The sequence below is a fragment of the Rana temporaria genome, chromosome 1, assembly GCF_905171775.1.
Source record: "Rana temporaria chromosome 1, aRanTem1.1, whole genome shotgun sequence".
NCBI classification, from domain to species: Eukaryota; Metazoa; Chordata; class Amphibia; order Anura; family Ranidae; genus Rana; species Rana temporaria.
In genome coordinates this window covers 105,544,062-105,564,342 of record NC_053489.1, presented here as the reverse complement: position 1 = coordinate 105,564,342, position 20,281 = coordinate 105,544,062, and the positions used below count along the sequence as shown (strand labels likewise).

Sequence of the window (20,281 nt, the reverse complement as noted above, 5' to 3'; positions counted from 1 at the left end):
AGTAGGAGGCAGTTTGGTTACCAAAGTGCTGGGTAATTTTGCCCTCTAGTGGTGCCAACCAACCTGGACACCTCTGCTCATAAATCATTACTCATGTGTATAACCTGTAGGGGAGGGTTCAGCAGAGAAAAATCGCTGACCGTGCCCAAATCTCTCATACAGGCCAAAGCCAAGGAAAGATCACTAGGGGCAACTTATGTGGTAGCAGCAGAGCCGACAAATGGCTAAATGTCACCTGCTCCTGGTCAGGCATACACGTCAGGCTCTTCAGGAACAGGGCTCTGCTTTAGCAGACCACAGCCCTAGACTTGTATAGCACCCCACCAGCTAACTAATGAATTGCAACCTCCTTCCAGGGTGACTGCCACATGAGAGATCCAGTGCCAGTTGCAGCTTACAGGCATTCACCTGTTCTTCCTTCCAGGGTCCAGGGTATAGTACCCCTGCAAATAGTAATCTGTAGGGTTATAGAGCACCAAGGTTCAGTAGACAAACGCAATGCTGAGACTCTCAGAGGAAAAAGACAGGTCCATCATCTAAAGGCACTAGCAAAAAAACACAGGCAATGATGGAAGTGGGAGGAGTTATGCAGAGCTATTTGCCAGTTTCCAATAACCTGGAGGAGAAGCATAGTCCAATGGCATAAGAATTAACCCTACTGTGTCCTGTGATATATGAATAAGAAATGCAGATTTGTCATATGGAAAAAGTAAATACACCCCTACATTTACCACCACTTTACATTCATGAAATTGTATTTAAGATTAGCTGCCAGAGCCTTCAACGTCCTTAGAAAGTATGCTTCTGTAAAGGCAGATGTTTTTTTTTTATCTTAATGCATTAAGATAAAAAACCTTCTGTGTGCAGCAGCCTCTCTAATACTTACCTGAGCCCCATCTAGATCCAGTGATTTTGCAGGAGTGTCTCGGCTGCCCAGTACTCCCCTCCTCATTGGCTGAGACAGCAGTGAGGTGCCATTGGCTCCCGCTGCTGTCAAAGTCAGTCAGCCAATGAGGAGAGAAAGGGGCAGGGCCGGATTATGGCTCTGTGTCTGAATGGACACAGGGAGCTGTGGCTTGGCTCGGGTGCACCCATAGCAAGCTACTTGCTGTGGGGGTACTCAACAGGAGGGAGGGGCCAGGAGCACTGAAGAGGGACCCGCAAAGAGGATCTGGGTTGCTCTGTGCAAAACCACTGCACAGAGCAGGCAAGTATTACATGTTTGTTACATTTGACTAAAGAAAAAAAATAGTATCACTTTAAAGGAGTTGTAAAGGAAAAAAATGTTTTTGCTGAAATGTCGATTCCTTTTAAAAATGATTAAAAATAGATAAAAATCAATCATATAATGTACCTGCAGTTTCATTTTCGTTTTTGCATGTTTCCTGCTTCTCTGCTGCACAGAGCCCATACAGGGCAGTGATGGTTTGGAAAACGAAACTGATTGGTGTTGAGGGGTTTTAGACACACAGTAATCACACCTCCTTGATTAGTGACCACAGAGAGAAAGCTCCCATGACTTTTTCCATCAGGAAACAGACAGCCAGGAAGTGTTCACAACAGAGAAGGATTACAGCAAAAACGAACAATGAGGACATGCAACCAGGACTGCAGTAAGGTAAAGGAGGTTATTTAGCTAAAAAAAAAAATCCTTTAGTGACCCTTTAACTCTAAAAGCCCTGTACACACGGCCGGGATTCTCGTCAGGAAAAAAACATTGTTTTTCCTGATGATATTCCTGGCAAGAATTTCTTGCCGGCCGAGTGTACACACGTACGATTCAAAAGAACTGCCGTTCTTCTGAATGGCACGAATGCAGTGACGTCATCAATTACGATGAACATGCGCTCATCACATTCGATGCCGTCGCCCCATTTTGCTTCACCCTACCTATGTCTTGGAAGCTACCGCGCATGCGTCAAAGTCATTTCGAGCATGCGCAGGTTTCCATGGAGACAGGCAAATATACACATGCTCGGGTTTCTCGGCAGGAAAACACTGCCGAGAATCACGACGAGAAATTAGAGAGCAGGTTCTCTATTTTTCTCGTTGAGATTCTGGGCAGTTTTCTCGATGAGAAAACCTCAAAGCCTCGTACACACGCACGGTTTACTCGGCAAGAAAGCTCTGCCAGCAGTGTTCTTGCCGAGAAAACCGTGCGTGTGTATGAGGCTTAAGACATCTGGGGGTTGGTGTTCTTTGTTATTGACATATGTGGTGTCATCATGCTAAGATCATTAGAGCTCTCTAAGGCTCTCTGAAAAAAAGTTGGGAATGCCTATAAGTTTGTCACATGATTTAAAAAAATCACCAAATGATTTTAAATCATTCATTCCAATGTAAAAGTGCCATTGATTTCAAACTACCAATTTGTCCAATTCAACCCAAGAACTGACTTGTTGGATGCTTAAAATATCTCCAAAACTCCACATTTTCATTGTGGGGTGTTCAGGTAACTCTTGCAACAGTGTAGTATATGTCTATGCATCTACAATCAGAAAAAGATTGCATCAATTACACCTGCAGAGGTGTGTTAAGGGAAAGTGTTTGCTCTCCAAAAAGAACATTAGAGCAAGATTGCCATTAAACATACAGGCAAATACCAGGCCTTCTGGAACTGGAAGTGTGCTAAAGATTGATAGGGTCGTTTGGTGGAACGTAAACTGAAGACTGAAGTATGTTAGGAGAAGAACCTCATTGCAACTGTAAAACATGGTGGTGGAAATGTTATAGCTTGGGATTGCTTTGCTTCAGGGCCTGAGCAACTGAAATTCATTGAGTCAAATATACATTCTGCACCATATCATAGTGTGCTTGATGAGAATGCGAGACCATCTTTACAAACATTGTAGTTGAACCAGAAATTAGTTTCAGCATGTTAAGGATTCAATATGGCTCCAAAAAATAAATTAGAGGGTTATGGATTGCCCTGGTCAAAGCTCCGATTTTGAAATGAGCAGTTAATGCGAGAAAACCCACAAACATTTTGCAACGGAAAGTGTAAATAAAGGCAACATTTTGGATAGAGTAAGGGAGGGTTATAACCCCCGACAGATTTTTTTTTGCCATCTGTGTCCCATTGGAAAGATTTACCTTCACTTCCTGACACATAGCCAAAACAGGGAGTGAGAGGAAATCCATTGAAGTCGTCCAGTTTCTTTTACTTTCAATGGCAGTGGTAAACAGGACAAATAAAGAGTGTGAATCTCCCTAACGGGGACACAAACGGCAATGGACGTGTTCTAATCCCCCTCTTTTGCATAGAGAGGTGGTGAAATGTTTTTAAAACAGGGCAAAGAGAGTGGGTGCGTGTATGCAGGAGGTGGTTACCTAGAACATCAAAGGGGATTTAGGTTAGTTTTAGAGGCATCAGCTAGTATGTGATTTCTTGATGCTATGGGTAACCGCACCTTGCATATTAACATTGCTTGTGCTGTCCTATTGCTTCTCTTCAGTATGAGGAGGAAGTCCAGCAAGCATTAGATCAATGTGCACCACTCCATATTTCGTTTAAGAAACAGACACACAGACATAATAAGAACAAAGCTTTCCAAAATCATAACAAGCATTTATTTTCATATAATACACAACTTGTGAATACCTGTACAAAAAAATAAATGCCTAATTTTCTGTTAGGCCCATAAGTGATGATCAAAGACAACAGTAACTTTTCAGTAGAAAAAGAGAACAAAACAAATTGCCTTTAAAAGCTAAGTTTAGTTTAAAAATATTTTTAGCCCTACAGCTTTAGTGACCCCTTTCTTACTTGTAAGGCTGGATTCACACCTATGCATTTTTAGTGCTTTTTGCATTTTGCAGGTTTGCACTACAGTCCATATAACATGGTTTCCTATGGAACATGTTCTGTTGTGCAAACCTGCAAAATGCAAAAAAAAATGCATAGATGTGAATCGAGCCTAATGGAGTATGTCCCACAATGTGCAGGCAGCTGGATCCTGTAGAAGTCTTCACTGCAGGGATGCCCCATCCTCTTCCCGTTTCTGAACTTCAGCAAGCATGGGGTTAATAGCTTCGGGTTTCTGGGCTGAATCCAATACAAAAAAAATCAAGATGCCTCCGCAACATGGGACATATTTCATTACAGGTAAGTTAGGTCAATAATGCTGTGGGGCTAAAAATACATTTTCGCTAAACTTCAGCTTTAAAGTTGAATATATCCCCACAAATCACTAAAGCTTGTTGCAGAACAAGTCCCTGCCATGATTTTGAAAATAGTGAAAACAAAATTCTACATGCTGAAAACATTGCTGCATTAGATTGATGTCCTAGTGCATGGGTGCTCAACCTGTGGCTCTCCAGCTGTTGCAAAACTACAATTCCCATAATGCCTCAGCCTTTGGGAGACATGCTTGTACCTGTCAGCGGCTTGCAATGCCTCATGGGAATTGTAGTTCCGCAACAGCTGGAGAGCCACAGGTTGAGCACCCATGTCCTAGTGGTACATTGTGGTCACAACTACTTTTTAATGACACCACTGAACAATGGGGCTAGCTTGGTCTGTTACTGCCAGGTCAAAATATTAATTTTTCCAGCCTTATAAAGAAGATGTATTGTGTATCACAGTAGAGTCCAGTTTGGGAAATTACATGGCAACCGACTGGACCCACAACCTAAGTCAATAGATAGTGTTTATGTCTTCTGGCATACCTGGAGTCTGAATGTAATGACCTCAAAAAATTATATAAATTATCTGCAGAAATTTCAATCTGTTATTTAGAAAGTTTATTTTTCTTATATGAACATTAATAAGCTTTGGAAAATTCTTGGCCCAACATCTGGAATAACCAGACATTGCCCGAGGTTTCACTAGCCCAATAAGACTACTGAAAAGGATAACAAAGGTGAGGGCGATGACAGAGTACGATAGCAGCTAATATGGGGCGATGACCCATAGAGTAAATCGAATCATAAACAAGTCGGCTTAAAACAGTTTATTGGGCAGCGGACTCGGCTGCCTGTTTGGCCTCATACACCTCCTTTGCTTTCTCTCTTATCTCTTTCTCTCTTGCTATCATACCCGCCTCATCATTTTGCCATTCCTTGAGTTGTGCCTCATATTTTTCAATGTCTGGCTTCTCACATTCAGGCAGCTTTTCAAGGACTAATTGTGTGGTCAGGTTCAGTAGGTCAGTAGTCTCAATTTTACCAAGAGATTCAAGCTTTCCGTGAAGTTCCTGGTGGAAAGATTGGAAAACATGACCAATTAATACAAATTAAATTAGTATCAAACATTACATATTAATTTAGCATTTCAATTACAAATCTACTGCAACAGCTACAGGCTAATAAGGATATATTAGCCAGTGCCACCCAAGAACGTTGAGTCCGTATTATTTTTAAATCCAAACAGTGCAATCAAAATCTGAGTGGAAGACCTGATGATTACTCTGATCCTGTTGGGCATACAAAGCTTTTTGTGAAAAGTTCTTATCTCACAAAGTCTTGTATCACCCTAACCCAAAGGACCACTATACACTAATAACCATTTAAGCCTGTAGCAAACTTGGGCAGTAAACACTGATCAGGGTGACTAATAGAGAGGCTTGGGATACCGGGAAGGGAGGGAAATTGAGTTTCCACATGACTTCAGCTGCTCTTATGATTGTGGTGACAAAACTTAAAACAACCTCTGCTTATGTAGAACTTCACTTTAAAGAAAAACGCGGTAGCAGTCTTTTGGCTGTAGTGCGGGCGGGAAGGGATGCGGCGGGAGGACGAGAAGGGGTTTTAAATTCTGAGATTTAAGTTCCTTAAAATATACATCAGGTACGTGAAAAAATTAATAAAGCTAATGTAACATGCAAGTAATTTAACACACTGCATTGGGAGTCTGCTCAAATATAGGAATGTGCTCAATCTGTTAAAATATGCCTTTAAGGGTCAATCCACCCAAAGCTATTACAGAAATAGGTGGATCATTTATCCACCATCTTAAGTTTTAATAATCATTATACAGCACAGGATATATAACTGCCACACTCTCCAAAATGTAAAACGTAATTAAAATCCAAAATTGATTAGCATGGATTTGACAGCTTGGTGGGGAGAACTCACCCCAGGTGTTCAGAAGACATAAGAATTGAAAAGGTGATTCCACATCTACTAAACATTAAAATAGTTATCCACTAATATACACTATGGGCCAGATTCACAGAAAAAGTACGCCGGAGTATCTGCTGATACTCCGGCGTACTTTCAAATTTGCTGCGTCGTATCTTTATTTTGTATTCACAAACAAAGATACAACGGGTGGAGTTTGCGTCGTTTTCCGCGTCGGGTATGCAAATTAGCTGTTTACGGCGATCCATGAAGGCACGCGCGTTTGTCGCATTCTTACGTCGTCGCTAGTCGGCTTTTTTTTTTTTGCTATTTAGGTGGTGTAAAAATTGACAGCCCATGTTAAAGTATGGCCGTCGTTCCCGCGTCGAATTTCAATTTTTTTTTGCGCAAGTCGTCTGGGAATACGAAAGGACGTAACGCAAGTCGCCGTTCAAAACATCGGGGCGACGTCATTTCGCGCAAAGCACGGCGGGAAATTTCAAAACGGAGCATGCGCAGTACGTTCGGCACGGGAACGCGCCTAATTTAAATGGTACACGCCCCATTTGAATTAGGCGGGCTTTCGCCGGACGGCTTTACGCTACGCCGCCGCAAGTTTACAGGCAAGTGCTTTGTGAATCAAGCACTTGCGCTGAAAACTTGCGGCGGTGTAACGTAAACGGGATACGTAACGCCGCCGCAAAGGTATGTGAATCTGGCCCTATGTGCACAATATTAGGCAAGTGAGTATTTTGACCAAATCATCAGTTTTATGCAGATTTTCCAACTCCAAGCTGTATAAACATGCATGCTTATTGGATTTAAGCATATCAGGTGATGTGTACATGTAATGAGGGAGGGTGTGACCTGAGGACATTAATACCCTATAACAAGTGTGCATAATTATTAGGCAGCTTCTTTTCCTCAGGCAAAATGGGCCGAAAAAGATTTAACTACTCAAAAAATAAATGTCTTTCAGAGGGATGCAGCACTATTGAAATTGCTAAGACATTGGAGTTCGATCAGAGAACAATCAAACGTTTTGTTGCAAATAGTCAACAGGTGTAGCTGGGGTACTGGTATGGGCTGCCATTATTAAACATGAGCTAAGTGGACCTTTTCAGGATGAAAATTTACTCAAAATCAACTCCCAAACCTACTGCCAGTTTTCAGAAGACACTTTCTTCAAGAAGTGGTACCCGAAAAAGTCTGCATCTTTCAGGAAGACCAAGATATTTATGCAGGACAATGCTCCATCAAATTACTCCTTAGGCCTTAAAGCGGGAGTTCACCCGAAATTTTTTTTTTAACATTAGATTGATGCTCATTTTGTCAAGGGGAATCGGGTGTTTTTTTTTAAATCGAAGCAGTACTTACCGTTTTAGAGATAGATCTTCTCCGCCGCTTCTGGGTATGGTCTTCGGGACTGGGCGTTCCTATTTGATTGACAGGCTTCCGACGGTCGCATACATCGCGTCACGAGTAGCCGAAAGAAGCCGAACGTCGTTGCGGCTCTATACGGCGCCTGCGCACCAACGTTCGGCTACTTTCGGAAAATCGCGACGCGATGTATGCGACCGTCAGAAGCCTGTCAATCAAATAGGAAAGCCCAGTCCCGCGGGCCCATACCCGGAAGTGGCGGAGAAGATCGCTCTCTAAAACGGTAAGTACTGCTTTGATTTTAAAAAAACTAGCCGATTCCCTTTGACAAAATGAGCATCAATCTAATGTTAAAAATTTAGTTTTCGGTTGAACCTCCACTTTAACGATGAAAGAATAATGACACGGCCCCCTCTCTCACCTGACTTAAGCCCTATTGAAAACTTGTGGGCCTTTCTTAAAATTTACGGTGAAAGAAACCAGTACACGTCTCTGAACAGTTTCTGGGAGGCTGTGGTTGCTGCTGCACAAAAAATTGACTATCAACAGTTCAAGAAACGGACAGGCTCCATGAATAGGAGTCTTATGACTGTTATTGAAAAAAGGGTGGCTATATTGGTCAATGATTTTATTTTTTAAATGTCAGAAGTGTTTATTTGTAAATTTTGAGTCGTTTGTGCATTATTCTCACGTTCACAGATGAAAATAAACAAGTGAAATGGGAACATTTTCATTTTTCATTCAGTTGCATAATAATTCTGTACACTAATTGTTGGCCAATAATTGTGCACACATACCGTGAGGGAAAAAAAATATTTGCTGCCCTGCTGATTTTGTATGTTTGCCCACTGACAAAGAATTGATCAGTCTATAATTGTATTGGTAGGTTTATTTTAACACTGAGAGACAGAATAACAAAATATCCAGAAAAACACATTTCAAAAAAGTTATACATTGATCTGCATTTTAATGAGTGAAATAAGTATTTAACCCCTTCGCAAAACATGACTTAGTACTTGGTGGCAAAACCCTTGTTGGCAATCACAGGGGTCAGACGTTTCCTGTAGTTGGCCACCAGGTTTGCACACCTCTCAGGAGGGATTTTGTCCCACTCCTCTTTGCAGATCCTCTCCAAGTCATTAAGGTTTCGAGGCTGATGTTTGGTAACTCGAAATTTTAGCTCCCTCCACATATTTTCTATGGGATTAAGGTCTGGAGACTGGTCACTTCAGGACCTTAATGTGCTTTTTCTTGAGCCACTTCTTTATTGCCTTGGCTGTGTGTTTTGGGTCATTGTCATGCTGGAATACCCATCCACGACCCATTTTCAATGCCTTGGCTGAGGGAAGGAGTGTCTCACCCAAGATTTGATGGTACATGGCCCTGCCCATCGTCCCTTTGGTGTGCTAAAGTTGTCCTGCCCTTTAGCAGAAAAGCACCTCTAAAGCATATTATTTACACATAATTTTTGACAGTGGGGATGGTGTTCTTGGGTTCATAGGCAGCATTCCTCCTCCTCCAAACACAACAATTTGAGTTGATGCCAAAGAGCTTGATTTTGGTCTCATTTGAACAAAACACTTTCACCCAGTTCTCCTCTGAAATCATTCAGATGTTCATCAAGTAATCTCCAGACGGGCCTGTACATGTGCTTTCTTGAGCAGGGGGACCTTGTGGGCGCTGCAGGATTTCAGCCCTTCACAGCACGGTGTGTTACCAATTGTTTTCTTGATGACTATGGCCCCACCTGCCTTAAGATCATTGGCAAGATTCTCCCTGTGTAGTTCTGGGCTGATTCCTCACCTTTCTCATGATCATTTTAACTCCACAAGGTGAGATCTTGCATGAAGCCCCAGACCGAGGGAGATTGACAGTTATTTTGTGTTTCTTCCATTGACAAATAATTGCACCAACTGTTTTCACCCTCTTACCAAGCTGCTTGGCGATGGTCTTGTAGTCCATTCCAGCCAAAATTGTAGGTCTACAATCTTATCCCTGACATCCTTGGACAGCTCTTTGGTCTTGGCCATGGTGAAAAGATTGGAATGTGATTGATCGATTGCTTCTGTGGACAGGTGTCTTTTATACAGGTAACAAACTGAGTTAAGAGCACTCCTTTTAAGGGAATGCTGCTAATCTCAGCTCATTACCTGTATAGAAGACACCAGGGAGCCAGAAATCTTGCTGATTGATAGGGGATCAAATACTTACTTCACTCATGAAAATGCAAATCAATTTACCTTTTTTGAAATGCGTTTTTCTGGATATTTTTGGTGTTATTCTATGTCTCACTCTTAAAATAAACCTACCATTAAATTATAGACTGATCATTTCTTTGTCAGTGGGCAAATGTACAAAACCTGCAGGGGATCAAATAACCTTTCCCCTCACTGTAGATATTCTCCTAAGAAAGCCAAAACCTCACTTTTACCATCTTAAATATTCAGGTTTGAGGTTTAGTAACATTTTGGATTGACCGAGAGCACTGTGGTTGTTAAATAATAAAATTAATCCTCAAAAATACCACTTGCCTAATAATTGTGCACAGTGTAGGCGCCACAGTACAATCTTTTGTAGTAATCGATCCTATATTTCCTCTAATTTCGTTGCATGTTCAAGGCCTATTAAAGCTAATGGCCAATCACATGTCACATGCAATTTGCATTATCATTAATAATATAAAGCAGGCTTGTTCCGCACTGTACATATAAAAACGTATGTGTATTATCATCAATTATTGAAACAATATGCAAGTCTTTTTTAGTACTGCGCATGTGCTGTAAAGGCGTACATTGTGTAGGCTCAAATGTCAGATGATTTATTTGCAGCAGAAATGGCAATGACTGCAGCCAGTTAAGTACCGTATTTTTAATGAAGCCACAGACAATTGCCTTTTGAGAACATATTGCTTCATTGTTATTCTTACTGCTTGAGCCACCAAACAAACATCTTAGCAGTAAAAAGAAATGTATTGTCAGAGCACGTCCAAAACTGCCACAAGCCCCAGTGTGTATTGTTAAACACAATTCAATGAAAAGCACACAACAATCCGGACTAAATTTGCCAGTGAATGTACATAATAGCAGGTTGTATGAATTAGTATTTAATTTTTATGACTCTGAATTGTAGTATTACTTGCACTGCTAAAAATCAGTTACCCATCACTGAAATGATAAAAGCAATCAAGAGATTGGTGGTTGAATGGTGTACGGTAGCCGTTTAGGGTCTGAAACCAGGATAATTAATAAAGCTCAATTGAAACTTCTAAATGTATTACTGTAATACAGTCATGCTGCATGTACAGTAATAAATATGCTCCTCTTAGTTTAGTTTTTTATTTGCTATATCCTGCAGCATGTATTAAAATACCATGTGCTGGAAAGCATGGTGAAGAGTTGAACTATTGCTCCTACACCTAAAGCAGAGGCCTGGGTCTGCAAAAGTTCTGCAGGCTACCTACCTGGGCAGCTTCTGTCTGCCAAAGTGTACATGCATCTATTGTCTGATGAAGTAAAGACACTAACTGCCCTGCTCCCTGTCCTTGCCTCGTATCTGGTTCGCATCTACTGTCTGCTGAAGAATACATTTTATCTGTCCTGCTGCCCATCCTTGTTCACAACTACTGTCTGCTGAAGTTTACATGCCGATTACCCTTCTGCTGCGATCTCTTCTTGGTATCGGATTCACATCTAATGCCTGTCCAAATATACACAACGACTCTTCCCTTCCGCTGCAAATCCTTGCTTATATACTTCAGCAGACAGAAGATGTGAACTAGATACCAGGCATGGATCAATAGCAGAAGGGTAGTAAGCATTGATACTTTGGGAAAAAGAATATGTGAACAAGATAACTGTTTGCATCTACTGTCAGCTGAAGTATACATGCTAACTACACTTCTGCTGCCTATCCTTGCCTGGTATTTTAGTCAAATCTACGTTCTGCCATGCTTTACATGCCAACAGCTCTTCTGTTGCCTATCCTTGATTGGTATGTGGGTTTACATCTACTGACTGCTGAAGTATACGGACCGACTGCCTTTTGGCTGGCAATCCTTGATTGGTTATGTGGTTCACATCTACTGAATGCTGAAGTATACATGCGGACTGCCCCTTTGCTGGCAATACTTGCCTTAAAACTGTTCTGCCGAAGTATAAACGCTGACTGCCTGTCTGCTACCGATCCTTGCCCGATATCTTGTTTATGCCTTCTGTCTGCAATTTTGCATAGGTTGTTTTACCTTTTCTGACCGCATCTGGTTTACTTTTCCTGCCAGCCAAATTTCTCACCAAAGTTAGGTAACCTAATTTAAGTTTTATAATTGGACTATTTAAAGCATTATTTCCTAAATGTATGTCTCCCCCCCTTCCTCCCTGCTTACAACTACAAATCTTGAAGCTTAAATTAGTCACCATTTTTATCGTGGTAGAATGTTACAAGCTTGTGTATTCTTAAAGTAGGTCTCTGCCGCTCCAGGATTGCTTACCCCTGTTCTAATCCTCCATAAAAGCCTTGATATGAGAAATGGGGTGTCATTTGAAATATGCTGAGCTCCACTGCTGTCATTATTTAGTACAGAGATGCGCTAACAATTTTCTGATGGGAACTCCCATTGTGATTTGTTCCAACATAAGACAGCTTTTAAGGCTGAGCGATGGATCTGCAGTGACATACTAGTTTAGCCAACAGGTTTGTGAATTGTTAGAAAGAAGGGGGGTGGGAAGGATCCCAGTAGAAAATCAAACACTGGACACGTGACCTTGACTATAAGATTCAGAGCAATTTCCTGCTAAAGATGATTTGAATATAATTTGGATGTCTTCTGACTGCAGAAGCAGTGATGTGGAAAGAATAGAATGTCAGCAGGCTGTGAATGAAAACTATTTATTTACATATTAAAGACTCCACTATTCAATTTCATTTTACCTGAAATCTACTAAGATATTCCGGCAGCATCTCTGCTTCTGTCTTGTCCGAGTCCTCAGGGCACATTGAAGTGTCTTCTGAAACGTCATCATTTTCAGATGCAACTTTTTCTGTCTCACCCGAAATGGCAGACTCCAGCGCCAATTTTAAAATTTCAATCTGTGGAAATAACAATCAAACAATGCTAAAAATGTATATCCAATCTTATGTATTTATTTTGAATCTGAAAAAGATATGCGATTGTCAAAATGTGGTCAAATTTACTGTACACTTATTAGATTGGAGAAACAAAATAAAACATATTTAAAGTTCAGGTATCATTAAATCTCACATTATTTAATAATGCCAATACTGCAACGTAGTGCCTCCACGTGAAACATACGAACGCTCTCCCCAATTTCCCCGGGTATGCAGCGATATAGCATGTTCTGCGACTCTTAGCTGTGCATGGCTATTTGCATATTCAGAATCATTCAGGGATTTCTGTTGCATGCTGGTTTACAGATACGTAGCGAGTGAGCATTTGCTACAGTATATAGGCATCTAGATCAATAAGACCCCTTTCACACTGGAGGCGTTTTCCAGGCATTTTAGTGGTAAAAATAGCGCCTGTAAAGTGCCTGAAAAACGTCTCTCTCAATGCCCTGTGTAGTGCCTTTGCAGGCGCTTCGGCAGCTCACCGCTCCTCCACCACACTCTGGCTTTTACACTGGCGCGATGCGCTGGCAAGACTTTAAAAAAGTTATCTGCTAGCGGCCCGAAAAGCGACGCTAAAACAATGGTAAAGCGCTGCTAAAACTAGCGTCGCTTTACCGCTAATGCGGCAGGCGGCTAAGTGTGAAAGGGCTCTAAGTGCTAGCTTACTAGGTAAGAGGGGCCTTAACTGAGGTCATCCCCAGGAGGTCGCACATAATATTTACTAAAGGTTATTTTATAAAACATTGTGAGAGTCTGCTGACCTACTGCAAGAGATGGTTAGGGTCGGAGGATGTGCTACAGGTGTGGTTGGAAACTAGAGATATAAAGCAAGAGGCAGGCCATAGATGGAGTGAAATTTGGCCAGTTCAGCAGGGTTCAGCCAAATTTTGATCCATGTATTGTGGCCACCCTTATTCGACAATCAGCAGCTGCAGCCACGAATCTGTGTATTTTGACAGCAGAGGAGTCCTGCTATCAAAATACAATGGTTCAGAGAGGAGAATTTCTCCATCCCACCTCACTGTGGATGGAAGAATCTGTTAATTTTTTTTAATAAGCTTGCTGTCCTCCTTTAGAAAATAGGGACATGGTACACAAGGATACAAGGGAGCACTGCTATGGCAGCTTCTTTACAAAGTAATGCTCCCAGGCTGCTAGAGTCCTCAGGCCACACAACAAGTACAATAGAGACGCATGTGACCCCAAGACCACAAGTTGGGAACAGGGATCTAGGCAAGTATAGACAGCGACAGTCAGTGTAATATGGGTTTCACCTTTTTTTTTTTTTTTTTTTTTTAAGACATTTGTTTAAAGTGGTTAAAACAGATGGACTGCACTATTCTGTCTTGTAAGTGTTAGTATAATGCCACAAATAAACAGGACCCCAGTAGTTAAATCAAAACCAACATATTTAAAGAAAGGCAACAGGAGACTGCTAATCTGTTACTTATTTCACAGACTGCAGTGACTTTCTGAAGCCTCCCTCTTCTCTTTCCACAATTGTGTTGCAATATGTCAGTATTTACAGCAATGCTATAAGGAAAAGGCTAATGATGGGCAGGTATGAAAGGCCATGGAAAGAGTGGGCATTAATGAGTAAAACGCACATCCTGTGCCATGTTTACCTTTTACATCTTCCTAAAAACATGGCTATTCTGTACCTATACAATAATTTTCACGTATCATCTTCCACAGGTTTCAACATCACTATTAGCGTTTTTTCTGCCTCTAAATGCTCCTTCATGTTAGCCTATTTGGCAATGCACAGATAGGCATTTACAGGAGTTTAGAGGCAGAAAACAAAACCCAGGGCCTTATACATATCCAGCACATTTGGCCAGAAAACATAACTTATGGCTCTACAACTACATCAGGATTGCTCATTAAGCATAGTGGTGTACTGCACCTCTGTAACTCTATGAACAATCACTAAATAGAAAGTGTATGTAATGGAAGTCACTTTGGGCCCCTCAGACTCTCCTATGTGTAAGTTTCCCTGTGTCTATTAGGGGCACAGGGTGACCAAGAACCCCAGTCCGACCTCAACAATATATGAAGATAAAGTCCATCGTTCATCAGAGACCATTGCTAGATGGTTTGAGGTGGGGTAGGAGTTGCTATGTATTTGTTAGGTGTGGTGGTATCCCATTGTTCTATTGTGTATGTCTGCCACAGGAACAACCTATTATGGGATGTACATGTATATGTGTATTTTCTGTTAGAGGGGAGCAGAGGGGGGTTCCTCCAACAGGACTCTCTGCTTATTGGACAGTCTACTAATGAGAAGTTTGAATATCTCTGTGTATCTGTGTTTCATTAAACAGTTCATGTTCCAGCTTGCAGCCAAACGAGTCCTGCCTTGTTCCTGGTTGTAATATGCGGCAATATCTAATATTTATATTCAGACTGCAGGAAGCGGTATATGACAAAAGCACTCAAGCAGAGTTTGGGACTACACAACACAAAAAGGGGATGTCACACTCTGTATTATAGCCTAAATAATTGGTGAATACATCAGCAAGAAAATGACAGTTTCATGGAAGGGCATGGAAATGCAAACTACAATACAGGGATCAGGAATCACCAGGCGTCATGAAAAGCTGGCAGGTTATTCAGCTCACTGGAACCAAAAGCAATATTCACTGTGTGATATTAAATACATCTGGAAGAGTCTGTGCAGCATATGAGACATTTGAGTGAGTTATTGTGAGCCTTTTCTGCCACACATTCACCCAAATGTTTAAATACAGCCATTGCAAGCATACAACTACTAAAGGCTCCAGCAGAATACACGGCCCAGTACTGTCTGCCCTTTTTGCATTTGGCAAGTACCCTATATACTCAAGTATGAGCCGAAGTACCCAATTTTACCACAAAAAAATTGGAAAACGTATTGACTCGAGTATAAGCCTAGGGTGAGAATGCAGCAGCTACTGTAAGCGGAAAAGAGGGTCAACAATGCCTATTTGCATGCCTCACTGTGCCCATTGCAACCTCACTGTGCCCAACCTTACCGTGCCCATTGAAACCTCACTGTGCCCATCCTCACTGTGCCCAAGTCAGTGTACCTGAAATTATTGACAGGCTGCGGGCGTCAATTCATTGTTTAAAAGTCGCAACGTCCTCCTGGTCCCTTCCGTGATAGGCGTTTCTCAGCAGACACAGTTCCGCCTATCACAAACGCTCTCATATCCTCTGACTCAGTTTCCCAGCAGACACTGTTCAGCGTTCCGCCAATCACAGACATCTTTTCATCCTCGGAAAAGAGAACGTCCGTGATTGGCGGAACACTGAAAACAGTGTCTGCTGGGAAACTGAGTCCGAGGATAAGAGAACGTTCGTGATAGGCTCAGCAGACACAGTTCTGCCTATCATGAAAGGGACCAGAAGGAGACCGTGACTTTTAAACAATGGACGCCCGCAGCCTGTCAATAAATTCAGGTACACTGACTTGAGAATAAGTATTTTCAGCCTTAAAAAAAAGGGCTGAAAAACTCTTAATCTTAGATAAAATTTAGTTCAGGCACATCTTTAAAGACTATTGTGAAGGCAATTTGTCTGCCGCAGTGTTATTGCTTTAGAATGGCACTGGACTCTGTTGATGTTGCTAAAGAGCCATAGAAGGCTGCTAGGCCTCTGCATTCATCTGCATGTCAACTAGAAAATACAACATGCAGCATGTCCCATATCATTATTTACTATACAAGAAATCAATAAACCAAACATGAAAACATTATGTCATATCCTTTCAAAGATAAACAGTAAAACCGTGCAACCTAGAAGGCGGCCAACATAGATATCAGTGTTGTGTGACTACAGGTAACAATGTGCTCGGTATGCAGCAATGGTGAAAAGACAAAGCAGAACAGACAAGGCCTTGGGCCAACTAAAAACTGAATTCTGCTAGCAATCTTCATAGAAGATTTAATTGAGAAGCCCTGGCAGACACACAACATTATTTGGCTATGTAGATAAAAGCAATTGGGCAGGTTTTGCTGCATGTTGGCACAGTCCTCACTTGCATTCACTTGCTCATTAAGGAAATAATCTGACAGGAATATAATTAAACAAAACCCAGCATGATCTCCAAAACATGCCAGGCTCCCTTTTACAGGAAACTGCTAACATTTCCTGAAGATATACTGTATTATTCTGTTTGGTACATTGTGTTAAAGTAAACCTTACTTGGAGTAAGTAAACTGCCTGCAGGGTTCAATTCCAGACACCTCGTGTTACCGTTGAGCACAGTTGGCTCAATGGGTGCCCCAAATTCTACAGTGTTAGATAATGAAAACCAACTAGAGCCTGTATGGTTGTTGTATAGCCCTCCCATTTCTACTGGTTAGTGAGGAAACTTGTCACATTTGCACACAACAGCCAGTGACAGACTTTCCCAACAATTATGTGCTTTTTGACAGCCAGCAAATATTAATCATTCAGACTGCATTTTGTAGCATGCCTACATGTATTTCATTCTGTGATGTGCCATGCACAACTGTCTGTGTTGTCCATGCTTACAAAGAATACCATTAAAACCATAACTTAAAAGATAATATAGAATATACACAGTGTTATAAAAGAAAGGAACAAAAACAAAACCTAAATGGTTTTTGGAACCTGTGGATTTCACCATTTGGGTTCTGGGTATTGATATCACCCATGCAGAGCAATAAATAAGTAGGCCGTCCAACAGTCACCTGCTTGTCTCCAAACAGCAATCCTTCAGTGAAGCAAATGCAAACCCGATTACTCTTCTAGTCTCTCCTCGCTTGCTCTGTTACATCACATGCTAGAGCAACCTTTCTCAACCTTAACACAGAGGAACCCTGAAATTACTTTCAGGTCTCAGAGGACCACTGTTAAAGTTACTGTATCTACAGATCACAAAGCTTTACCATGTACAGTTCGTTTTGACATAAGACTAAATAAAATAAGTAACGTGGTGTACAATTGTATTTGATAACTAGGGCTCCTCTATACAACAAAATAATACTCATCATCATGAAAGTGGTTGTAAACCCCACTTTATGACTTTTACCTACAGGTAAGCCTATAATAAGGCTTACCTGTAGGTATAAAGAATATCTCCTAAACCTGCACGGTTTAGAAGATATTCCCCTCGCAATGCGCCGCTGACGTCAGCGGCGCATGCGCAGGGGGGATCCTTGGCTAAAGGACCGGCAGCCGCCGGACCTTGCCGAATTGAAATCTCCCACTCGCGGGAGTGACGTCATCGCCGCTCCAGCCAATCACAGCGCTGGAGCGGCGATACCCGGAAGACACGCCGGAGCAAGATGATTTCTTGCTCGGCGTGAACCAGGTAAGTTTTACACACCTCGTTCCGAGGTAAGTATTTCATAATGAGCTAATATGCGGTGCATATTAGCTCATTATGACTTTTGCCTTGCAGGAGAAAAAAAAAAAAAATTTAAACGAGTTTACAACCGCTTTAATAATAGTCAGTCATCAATAGTAACTTATCAATGATGCTCATCAATAATTCTCTTCATATAATAATGGCAGAAAAGAAAGGTGAACAGCGAAATTGTGTTTGTCCACATTGATAGTCAGTAGAAAAATGACCACATGCAGTCAGTATTGTGCTCCTCTTACATTAGTGGTTGGTGAAATGCTCCCTTCCATTGGTGATCAGTGGAGAGGGCCACCCTTAGATTGGTGGTCATTGCAAGAAAGACCCTCTTAGATTGGTGGTCACTGGAGAAAGGACTCCTTTAGATTGGTGGTCAGTTGAAGGACCACCTTAGATTGGTAATCAGTACAGAAGGATCCCCTTAGATTGGTGGTCAGTGGATGAAGGACCACCTTTTGTTGGTGGTCAGTGGTAGAAAACCCCAATTACACTGGTGGTCTGTGCAAAATTTGCCCATTGCTTTGGTCTTTAGTTGGAAGAATGCTCCAAAAATCAGTCATCAGTGGAAGAATACGCCTTACATTCTGTATAGTGAGAAATGATACCGCTCTAAAAACTGCTGATCCCTTGGCTTTGCTTCCGTCCCACTAAACCAAAAAGGTGCTGGCTATGCACAGGTGCATTGGATAGAAGAAGGCCCTGGACTGCCGCACTCCTTAAAACAATACTCTCTGAGTAAGCATCACATGATGTGAAACATGTCAGCCACCTTTTTCCTGTTGTTCACTTCATTTTGACTGCATCGCTTTGGTTGTTTTTTGGATTTTATTTGTATAATAAAGACATAGTTTTAAGGAGTGCGGCAGTCCAGGACCTTCTTCTATCCATTACATTCTGTATAGCTTAAAATAAAATTCTCGTCAGTGGTTAATTATCTAAAAATCATAAAATGGCAACTTTTGGAGGAACCCTAGGGTCAGTGGCGTCACTATGGTTGGTTTACCTTGTGCCTTAAAACATGGTGCCAGTCCAGTGACCAAGACTGTGGAACGCTCTGCCTACCACCACTCGATTGGAGTCGGACCACTTGGCCTTCAGGAGAAAGATTAAAACCCATCTCTTCTGAGGTCAAGGGGTTTTACTCACAGAATGGATACAGCGCCCAGAGGTGATTCAGTTAGCATGTGTTGCGCTATATACGTTTTTCACTCACTCACTCAGGCACTGAGCAGGCTAGTGCACTGGCGCGGCTCTCCCCCCTTGGCCTGCCATAGTGGATGGAGCCGGGATGGGATCGGGGGGATGGATGGAGCCGGGATGGTATCGTGAGGGATGGATGGAGCCGGTATAGGATCGGGGGGGTGGATGGAGTCAAGATGGGATCTTTGATTTGGGGGGTTAGAGAATATGAGCTAGGAGGTGCTTTGGGAGAGGAATTGTGCGGGGGGTGTCAAATTTCAAATCTGCTCCCCTCCTTCTAGCACAAGTTCTCCCCAACCCAAAACAAAGCACCCCCTAGCACATATCCCCTGACCCCCACCCCCTCCCTAAAATCACTTCTGACAGCATGTTACCTGCCAGTGCCCAACCTCCCTCCCCAATCACCATGTCCCCCTGCTCTGCAGGATTCCTGTTACTACAGACCTCAGCCCTGGACATATGCTGTAGCATGGTGTCCCTCCCCCTCGGCTCTTGCTCCTGGCCTGTGTACCTAAAATGTCAGAGCAGAGGAGGCGGCGGCTGCTATAGTCCGGTCTGCAATGAGTACAGCCAGGGAGGTGAGAGATGCGATTGCGGTCCGTGGGGTCCGACTCTGGGCACCCTGTCTGTCTCTGCCTCACTCCCTCCTCCCTGCACATTGCATGGAGCATAGGAGATCGTGGAAGGGAAAGAGGAGGAGAAGGAAGCCACGGCGCCCCTCTCAAAGCAGGGCCGATGCCAGTCTGCACCTGGTGTCACCCAGGTGCGGGCCGCACCCCCATAGCGATGCCACTGCCTAGGATTCAATGAAAACCTGGTTGGGAAAAACATCTGTTTGGGGTTTCAAAAACTTTTTTCTATTACACCCTCCTCATGTATCCTGTGCTAATGTTTCATGGACTGTATGTAGAGTTTGGAACAAAGGGGCCTACAGTGTAATTGTTTCCCAAGCTTTTTAACAAAAAAGAGTAATATAACTGATCAAGCCAGCAGTCAATTGTACTCAATATATTCTAGATTTCTAACCAGCAGGACTTTGTATTTATAGACATTCTCTAAGAAACAAACACATTTTAAAGATTTGTAGGGTCAATTCTGTAAAGTCAAGGGACCCTAGATCATCTCTCTAATTTTGCAAAAGCCAAA

The 20,281-nt window shown here is 42.2% G+C and overlaps 1 protein-coding gene across 1 annotated transcript in view; it reads right to left on the bottom strand.

The window, feature by feature from the left end:
* Positions 1-4,726: 4,726 nt before the first annotated feature.
* The window catches only part of MRPS27 (mitochondrial ribosomal protein S27), a 173,492-nt gene continuing 157,937 nt past the window's right edge, over positions 4,727-20,281 (bottom strand). Inside the window, exons 10-11 of the mRNA XM_040341463.1 lie at positions 12,367-12,525; positions 4,727-5,195 (exon numbers count right to left, since the gene is read on the bottom strand). Of these exons, the coding sequence (XP_040197397.1) occupies positions 4,953-5,195; positions 12,367-12,525 (402 nt within the window). The 3' untranslated portion in view covers positions 4,727-4,952. The remainder of the gene's footprint in view (positions 5,196-12,366; positions 12,526-20,281) is intronic.